Raw genomic sequence first — 8,536 nt, forward strand, 5'->3', positions numbered from 1 at the left:
ATAATTATCGCTCTCGACACGAAGGCCGTATTTTCATCGGATAGTTTCCTTGGATGCAGCAAAGATGTAATAAATAACATTTCGCAGCTGCACTCACTGTCTTGCTCAGGAATTGAAGTTTTTGAAGCATTTATTGCATGGGTGAAATCAACAAGCCAACAAGACGACCTGACCAAGGAAATTATTCAGAAGTATTTGGGCGATATATTCTATAAAATCTTGGAAGCAGTGACACTCGATGCATTCACATCATTAGATCCATCATACGAAGAACTATTCACAGTAAATGAGTATAAAACGATTGTTAAGAAAATTGCATCGAAAAGCACCGACTCCGAAGCTGAAAATCCACGAAAAAAATTCAGAACAACTCCATCGACGGTTAAAACTGTATATTGTGATCGAAGAATATCACGAATATTCTCCGCATTACCATACTACATTAAAAATAAAGAAACAACGAAATTTTCAGTTAATAGACCACTTTTGCTAAGCGGATTCGTTTGTGATAAAGTTTTAATGTTTACGAAAGGTACATTATTCGTTGACAAATATAGTAGTGTAAAAGAAGAATTATCGGCCAAAGTAACATTCGCTGAAATTTCAAAGCTGTCTGATCATGAAAGCATCCTCCATACTAAAGATATAAGCATTCGGCGCAATGATTACACCAAAATTTACTTGGATAAACCGATACTCATTCGACCTGGATTCTTGTATGCGATCCATATGGAAATGTCACCACCTGAAAATGCTTGTACTGGTAATCTGTTGCATTCTGAAGTGAAATTGGGTTCGAACACCATCGTAGAATTTCATGACGATCCGACTAGAGATGATGACAAAGCTGTTGCAAGAGGTTTAATTTTTTCTCTCAGATTCAAATTTTTTTAAATATATTAGCGCCACATAATAACCATAAATCTTTATAGATGTTCATGTTTGCATTAGTAAGCTTTTTAAGTATACAAAATAAAACTATAACTAAATCAAATAACTTTTTCACAATGACTTTTATTAATGGCATAATACCCGAAATTCGAATTTTAAAGAACGACTGAATTGAGTATATCAAACTCTCCACTATCATATCCATTAAAGTGCATGGCAGTATCCATAGTTCCGTCATCTCAAAAATTCATCGCTTCAATCGAAAGTCTTCCAAAATCGATCGGCGCGTTTCAATTCGATCAAACTGTATTTTGTGCGCATTTTTGAAATTTTCGTGGCCAAAAAGACCGTCTCCTTAACAAAAACTGTAAGTTTTGATCCACCTACACATTTTTCACATTCTTTATTCAATGATCGTAAATCGATGATACCATCGTTAAAATAAGTGCCTGCATCTGGTGAATACACTTTCAATTCCTTTAGTTTTGCCGATCTCTGTATGAATGGTAGCACATTATCAAAATTGGCGAATTGAAAGTTAATCTGTTCAATATTCGGAAAACATTTCGTTAGCACATCAATATTCATGTTCGTTACATCCTTATCGCTGTCCATGTAGAAAAATTTCACTTCATTCAATGGTTTGAACACCATTCCGGTGCTCAAATTTTCAATGTACAATGTTTCAAGTCCTCGTAGTGCAGTGAGTTCATTCATGATCATTTCATCGCAACTAAAATATGCGAAAAATTGTAAGCTTTTATAAATGCCTTTGTCGTGAAGCGCATTCAATAAGTTGCATAATTGATTCATTTCATCAAGCGGCGGCAAGTGTTGAATGTGTAACGATTCCAAATGTAAATTCGATTCGATCATCCATTCGTTAAGAATGTCGGATGAAATCGACAGTTTTTTTATAATTGGATTTAGCTCCAAAAATGTTTTTAATTCGGCATTTGAATCATAGTCAGCCACAAAATCACTATCGAAGTATCGAAATTCTTCCAATGTAGAACATTGCCGATGCATCCACTCATGATCCAGATCCATTTGGGAAAATTCGTTTAATGTTAATGACTTCAGATTTTTACAAACGTCGAAAAATGTTTCATAAAATCGACCGTCAATTTGAACATTACAAATTGTGACCTTTTCGATATTCAACAAAAGATGTTTGATTTTATCAATCACATCGTTCGTCAATGGATGGTAATCGAATCGAAAATGTTTGTACAATTTTGAAAAGTTTTCGTCAAATTTTTCGAGGTCATCGAGTGCATCGTCAATGTATTCAAATTGACCAAATCGCAATGGATAATTCAGGTGAATGTAAAAGGTGACCGCTTTTTTCATTCGCTGGCACGTTTGACGCAATGATCGAAGATCGCTCAAGGACAACCACTCGAATAACTCCTCCAAGCAATCAATGTTTAACTTGAAAAAATCAACGACCGCCAAATTATTTTGGTGTACGTCACTCATTTTTCGTCAATTGGAAGAAATTGAGGAATGAAATCTGGATTTACTGAAAAGACAGAAATTGATAGAAATGTTTTATGAACATCACATGAAGGTCGTACTACTCACTGTTAGCTGTGAGATTTTACTCTTTTTGGTGCTTTTAAGTAAAATTCAAGTCAAATAGCATTTTGAACAGTAATAACTATTTCTTCACTCAATTCGAATTTCGTCTGTTTTAGTAAAAAAAGCTCTTATCAAATTAAAACTAAACGCGAAAATTATCAAAACATTGAAAATCAAGTGAAGTGCACGTATTAATGTTAAATGTTCTTATGTGGATTTTCTGACGTCTATCTGTCATTAGTTAGAATGTCATCAATGTACTTTGACAGCAGTCTCCACATTCCTTCACACAGTGTAGAGATGACTATCGAAAAATTCAAATTCATTTTTGTTTTCATTCCAATTTACTACAACATATTTAACGTTAAAATCAAATAAATTCAATTTTTTTTCAAATGATTTTTTTTTAATTAAACATTTTTCATTCAACAGTGTTTCATATGTCGCTATCAGTATCCGTAATATCTTAGTTATCACTGATAGGGATATATTCAGCCAGATATGACACTGTCTAAATTAGACACTGGCGTGTCTAATGTAATTTTGACACTCATATCTGGCTGAATATATCCCTCTCAGTTATCTTACGGATACTGATAGCGATATGTGAAACACTACATTTTTTAAGTTTTTTTCCTATTTACCGAAGTTCAACGAGAGTTTTAACTTTCATTTTCACTGTACAATAGATGAAATGTAATTTAATTGACAAGATTTGTCTTCAAAAGAACCCGGTCAAATCTATATGGTTGTCTCTGTCACTGCCATGAAACATTTAACTTTATCATCTGGATTTGACAAGGTCAAACTAAGTGTCAAGCTTTGAGACGAATATATTAAAAATTAGCTTTCATCATATTTTTCTTACTCTGATTCTACTTGATCCAGAATACAAAAAACTCATTTCAATCTTATACTTTTAAACACAGAAATTATTCCAAATCGCTTTTAACTTCTTCGAGCGAATTTTTCATATCAATATTCATAACAATCCGTGCAGTATCGATTGTGTGTAAGCTTTTTTTCCTAAACAATTTCAATGTTTTTATATCTTTTGTAAGATTCTAATGTGAAAAACTCTTGTGATTCGTTTCAATGCACTAAATAACTATTTTTCGTTCTATTTTCGTTTTATATAGACACTACTCCAAGTTTTATCATTTAAATCGGCGACTCTTTGTCAAAACAAAATTTTTCCGCAATTTTTGTAAAATGTATGGTGTTAAAAGAAGTAAAATGGAAGAAGAAGGGGAAGGATCAGGAGAGAATCAGAATCAAAATCAAAACAACACCAACGAAAATCAGATTGATGTTGCTGTAGCTGACCGATCAAATATGGAATTCACAAGCATAAACATCGATTGCCTCGAAGAACTATTTGAATGGTTATCACTAAAAGATCTATTTGCCCTTCGTCGGACGTGCAAGCGATTGAAGAAAGTTGTTGACTATTATATAAAAACCAATTATCCGACCGTCGGAAATGCCCGAATTAAAGAAAGTAACATTCAACAATATTTCCAAGCAGATACTGCCCTTATAAAAGCTGCCACCGTTGATCTGGAACGTGTGTTGCGTGAAACCGAAATAAGCGAGATCGAAAAGATTCTAAATGCAATTGAATGGATTCATATAAGAGATTACCAAATTAACCGTGAATCGGATTTTAATGATGTTTTTCTAAAGCATTGCATCAATTTGAAAGTTTTATGGATTCTCCACAGACGTGGAAATTTAATTGGATCGAATGACAACTGGTTGTGTCGACACTATCCAACAATTGAACATATATATTTGGGAGAGTTATTAACTAGAAATTCCCTCGAAATGCCAAAACTGACGAGACTTTTAAATTTAAATCCACAACTTCAAACATTTGCGATCAATTCCATAATATTCCTTGCTAATAAAAATGTGCTCATCAATTCTGGAATTCAAATTAATCAACTGGAGATTAATCGCAGTAATGGTGATGGCAGCGATTTGTCTCAAGTCATTCATATGTTAAACGAACTGTATCTTATTGGTTTTTATAAGCAACTTCATTATTATACTGTTAGCGTTCTTTTCGAGAATCATTTGCGTGAATTGGCAACGATACCAGCGATAAGCATGTTGACTTTTTCTGGTCTTATCTCAGACGTCTGCACGTTGCCACCAATGCCAGATCTGAAGGAAATCACTTATTTTCCCAATTTCCGAGCATTTGAAGTTATTAACCAAAATGTCGATTTGGAACCATTGATGAAAAACAATCGACAACTCGAACGCATTTATATTGGACGTATTTATTTGGTCTCACTGTTACCATTCATTCGTCAACTACCAAGATTGAAACAAATCAAAGTCAGAAAACTCTTGAGTGGTGAAACCGTTTTGAATGACGTTGGCATCGATTTGGAGGCACTCAATAAAGAACGAGAATCATTGACTGGAGCGTGTAAAACTACGATCTATGTCGAAGAGGACATTTTTTTGGCAACGAAATTCGCTAAAGTGACGACAAGCCTCAGTTTGATCGAATTAAAAAGAGTCCAATGCTTGGAGTGGCATAAAATTCATCCATATTAACATTTATTTTAAATTAGAGTTGAATTGTCCATCTTAAATGTTCATTATTCTTAAAAAATGTGTTCAAAACGAATAAAAATTGCATCGAAATTTTTCGATTCAAAGCGTATTTGAAATAAACAAAATGACAGATTCGTTTCATTTTTTCTTGTTTTTTATTTTATTTTCATTTTTAAGTGATGTATATAATCAAATCTCTCACTTTTATTCGAGTAATTTCATGATTTCAACGTAGCTCCTTCCTTTGGTCTCTGGCATATAAAAAACAATGAAAGTAGTTCCGCATAAACAAAGTCCACTAAATAGAAACATTGTGCCGTGTATTTCAAGTGTTTCCGTCATAAGAGGCAAGAATTTGATAACGAAGAACGAAGACGTCCACAAGAGAACCATGCCTAAAATGTCAATTTTTGTCAAAATAATTAGAACAAATTCAATCAAACAAATGTGTCATACGTACAAAATGATGAGCCGAAACTTTTCAAATTTTCCGGCATAATTTCGGAGATAACCAAGAAGGTGAGCGTAAGAACCGCCCAATTTGCAATGAAAATCACAAATGAAAAACTAACGAGAGGAATCCAATTGTATGCTTCAATGGGATAGCCTCGTGTTTTTAACAGCATATACACTCCAAGCGTGCTTAAACCCAAAGCAATCCCAATTGATGACACTATAAACAAAAACTAAAAACAAATTGGAATTGTATTGTGTGTAGTGAAGAAGAAAAAGCACCATTACCTTTCTGCCAGCTCGATCAACTAGATTCGTTGATATGTATGAGCCAATGAGTTTTATTACACCCACCACAATCGCCGATTTATTCGGAGACACGCTCGAACCAGCTTCTTTGAAAATATTTGCCGTATAGTTTAACATCGCAAAACAACCACAAAACTGATTCAATAGTGACAAAACGATTCCGATCATCATAGCTTTTTTACCAGGCCCATTTAACAAATCAGACCAACTCAATTTACTGTTGCTTTCATTTTTCTCAACATTTCCGATCATGGTTTTCAATTTATTCAGTTCAATTTGAAGCAATTCATAGTCGTTCGCTTTTCCCGTTAAATTTTGATAAAAACGAATCGATTTTTCGGCTTCCTGGAAAAGGTACAAAAGACTAATTAACAGCCATTGATAGTTTACCAGCAGTTGAGAATGCGTATGCGGCAGCTTTTTCTCAAGTTGCCACTATGCATTCGGTTACACGATCAACTGCTGGTGTACAGAAAGTTTCTAAGTTCTGTTAGAAACTATCAATTATATTCAACTAGTCTGTCTCGCATGCACTCACAAGTATTTTATTTTGTTTGTAAAGAAATGTCGGTGATTCGGGGAAGAAACAGAGCAAAACAGCGGTCAAAATCATCAACGCAATTACAAACTTTGGAGTAGCGTTAAAATCAAGATAGTTTCCAAATGTAAATGCCAGCAGTATGCCCACGTTCCACGCTAACGCCAGAGTAGAGCCGAGTGATCCACGTACACTAAACACAGTAAAAAGGAATTGAATAACACAGAGAAAACATTAGGTCGCAACTTTCGATTCAGTGAATAAATTGAGCTTTTTTCTTATGGTTGAGCGTTGCCGGACTTGATTTGAAATATCCGTCGAAAAATTAAAAAAAAAATTAGTCATTTTTGGACGGAAATATTGATTTGTAACCCAATTTAATATGGTAAACTAAAGATAAATGAGTAGACAAAACCGACCCATATAGTGTTTTCTGTGTGTAATCCCGTTTATGGTGACTCCAATAAATGTTTATCTTAATCATCTTAACCCACAAACACAATGCAAGATAATAAAAGTCATTCGAAAACCTACCGATCAACTGCGATTTCCGACAAGAATGTTGGAATTATCACAAAAACTCCGCCGCCGACAAATCCATTCAATGCTCGAGACGCGTAAAGGTAAAAGACGTTTTTCGCGAATAAAACGAGTGTCCAGCCAATCTACAAATTTGAGAAGAAATGAAAATTGTGTCAATTTTATTCGAAAATTGCCCGCTTACAATAGTTGGAATCGTGAGAAAAAGCAATGGAAGTTTTCGACCAAATTTGTTTGAAGCATATCCGCATACTATATTTCCGATCAATGCACCAATTGAAATAAGTGAAGCAATCCACGACGACTCTTCCGTTGTAATCTTTCCAGTTGGCAACGGAGATTCATCCGATTTTAGAAGCAAAATACTAGGACTACTCCAACCGCTTGTGACCCCATATCCGACTGTTAACATATTCACTGTTTAATTTTATTAGAAATTCATTAAATGAACTGTTTGAAACGATTTTATATTGATTTTTACCTACTAATGCGGCAAGGTACTGAAATTTAACACTTGCTTCGGTGATTTTTGTCTCTTCCTTCCCCATCATTACTTTTCGGAAAATACTATGACACTAAACGCAAATCACTTGCTACAAACGAATTGCCATTTTTCAATGTGAATAAAGCGAGTGACTGTGAAATATTGAACGCTACAGAATAAGAATGGCAATAATTTCGATAATAACAAATCTATATGGGAAAAATCCATATTTCGCTATGAAGCGATAACCAAATTCACTGCTGTTCTTATTCTGGAGCATTCAGCTATCGCAAAAACACGTATTGGCATTAAATTCATCGGAGAAATCTAAATAGCTGCTATGCAAATAGGCGATAAAGACAAATTCATCAGTTGGATGTACATTCTGTTTTAGTGTGCCTGACAATAAAATGAGGAAGAGATAACGTGATCTTTTTGTTTTGACTGATACTCAAGCTTAAATGGATATTAAAATAGGTTTTTATTCGGTTCAGGCTTATATCAAGGTGACTCTTGACAGACACGTTGAATCATAACTTTTATAGAGTTATTTCTTTGATAAAGAAGAGATAGCCTCTTTTTTTGTTTTGAACAGCAATGCTTTTATGAAGAATTGTAAAACTCTTTTTTTTTTCAAAAATCTCTAGTTATTTGGAGATATTACAAGTCATGAATCAGTCATGAATCAGTCATTATTTTATAGATGGGCAGACTTTTTCTGAAGAGAGATGGGCTTCAAATAGAAACTTTCTACGGTAAGTGGGTTGACCAGCGAAAAAAAATTGAAAGAATTTTCATCCAAAAAACCGAAAAAAATGAAAGAGGTCAAAACTAATTTTCTTCGTTTTGTAGACCGAAGCAAATCCCAAACACGGGTTCGAGAAGGGGTGTTTAAGACGGAACCACTCCACCCAGCTATGGTAATTCCAAACCTAAAAGAAGTTCTTCCAATCGTATGGAGCAACGGTTTTTGTATGTGTCCAAAAAGCATTTCAGTCAATATGCCTTCCTTCTATATGTGTTTCTTATGTAAGTAGGCTGTTTTACCTTTGCGCTGTCTGTTTGTATATTTGGTTTTTGTCATGATTCATTTGTTTTGGATACAGCTGATAATCAAATCATTTACACAGACACTTCATTTGGTGTCAACGACGAATGCGTTTCGC

At 34.3% G+C, this 8,536-nt stretch overlaps 3 protein-coding genes and 1 long non-coding RNA gene across 6 annotated transcripts; 2 read left to right on the forward strand and 2 right to left on the reverse strand.

The window, feature by feature from the left end:
• Positions 1-989: 989 nt before the first annotated feature.
• On the reverse strand, positions 990-2,679 carry LOC116347655. Its single transcript, XM_031778347.1, has 2 exons — positions 2,479-2,679; positions 990-2,416 (listed from the first exon to the last, which is right to left on the reverse strand). Exon 2 carries the CDS (start codon positions 2,371-2,373, stop codon positions 1,147-1,149), a length of 1,227 nt encoding a protein of 408 aa, XP_031634207.1. The 5' UTR covers positions 2,374-2,416; positions 2,479-2,679; the 3' UTR covers positions 990-1,146.
• Positions 2,680-3,053: 374 nt separating this feature from the next.
• LOC116347653 lies at positions 3,054-5,171 on the forward strand. 3 transcript variants are annotated; one of them, XM_031778345.1, is made up of 3 exons: positions 3,054-3,171; positions 3,405-3,487; positions 3,615-5,171. In XM_031778345.1, the coding sequence occupies exon 3, from the start codon at positions 3,688-3,690 to the stop codon at positions 5,044-5,046; it is 1,359 nt and encodes a 452-aa protein (XP_031634205.1). In that variant the 5' UTR covers positions 3,054-3,171; positions 3,405-3,487; positions 3,615-3,687; the 3' UTR covers positions 5,047-5,171. The 3 variants fall into 3 exon arrangements, with proteins under 3 accessions (XP_031634205.1, XP_031634202.1, XP_031634204.1); XM_031778342.1 differs by having other exon boundaries at positions 3,070-3,277; XM_031778344.1 differs by having other exon boundaries at positions 3,070-3,483.
• A 7-nt stretch (positions 5,172-5,178) lies between these two features.
• LOC116347654 (facilitated trehalose transporter Tret1-like) lies at positions 5,179-7,496 on the reverse strand. Its single transcript, XM_031778346.1, has 7 exons — positions 7,368-7,496; positions 7,071-7,303; positions 6,881-7,011; positions 6,347-6,539; positions 5,788-6,153; positions 5,507-5,732; positions 5,179-5,441 (listed from the first exon to the last, which is right to left on the reverse strand). Exons 1-7 carry the CDS (start codon positions 7,435-7,437, stop codon positions 5,251-5,253), a joined length of 1,410 nt encoding a protein of 469 aa, XP_031634206.1. The 5' UTR covers positions 7,438-7,496; the 3' UTR covers positions 5,179-5,250.
• Positions 7,497-8,023: 527 nt separating this feature from the next.
• Positions 8,024-8,536, forward strand: LOC116347656. Its single transcript, XR_004201703.1, has 3 exons — positions 8,024-8,125; positions 8,223-8,399; positions 8,477-8,536. It is a non-coding gene; the product is annotated as an uncharacterized LOC116347656 (long non-coding RNA).

The sequence above is a fragment of the Contarinia nasturtii genome, unplaced genomic scaffold (genome assembly GCF_009176525.2).
Source record: "Contarinia nasturtii isolate CC-2019 unplaced genomic scaffold, AAFC_CNas_1.1 Cnas_scaffold_1993, whole genome shotgun sequence".
Classification (NCBI taxonomy): domain Eukaryota; kingdom Metazoa; phylum Arthropoda; class Insecta; order Diptera; family Cecidomyiidae; genus Contarinia; species Contarinia nasturtii.

Coding starts and splice junctions, on each gene's coding strand:
- LOC116347654 (XM_031778346.1), bottom strand. CDS start 7,437: ATGATGGGGAAGGAAGAGACAAAAATCACCGAAGCAAGTGTTAAATTT. Junction 7,012..7,070: donor TTCTCACGATTCCAACTATT/GTAAGCGGGCAA, acceptor TCAAATTTGTAG/ATTGGCTGGACACTCGTTTT. Junction 6,540..6,880: donor TCGGAAATCGCAGTTGATCG/GTAGGTTTTCGA, acceptor TACTGTGTTTAG/TGTACGTGGATCACTCGGCT.
- LOC116347655 (XM_031778347.1), bottom strand. CDS start 2,373: ATGAGTGACGTACACCAAAATAATTTGGCGGTCGTTGATTTTTTCAAG.
- LOC116347653 (XM_031778342.1), top strand. CDS start 3,221: ATGGTTGTCTCTGTCACTGCCATGAAACATTTAACTTTATCATCTGGA. Junction 3,278..3,404: donor TATCATCTGGATTTGACAAG/GTCAAACTAAGT, acceptor TTTTAAACACAG/AAATTATTCCAAATCGCTTT. Junction 3,488..3,614: donor CCGTGCAGTATCGATTGTGT/GTAAGCTTTTTT, acceptor CGTTTTATATAG/ACACTACTCCAAGTTTTATC.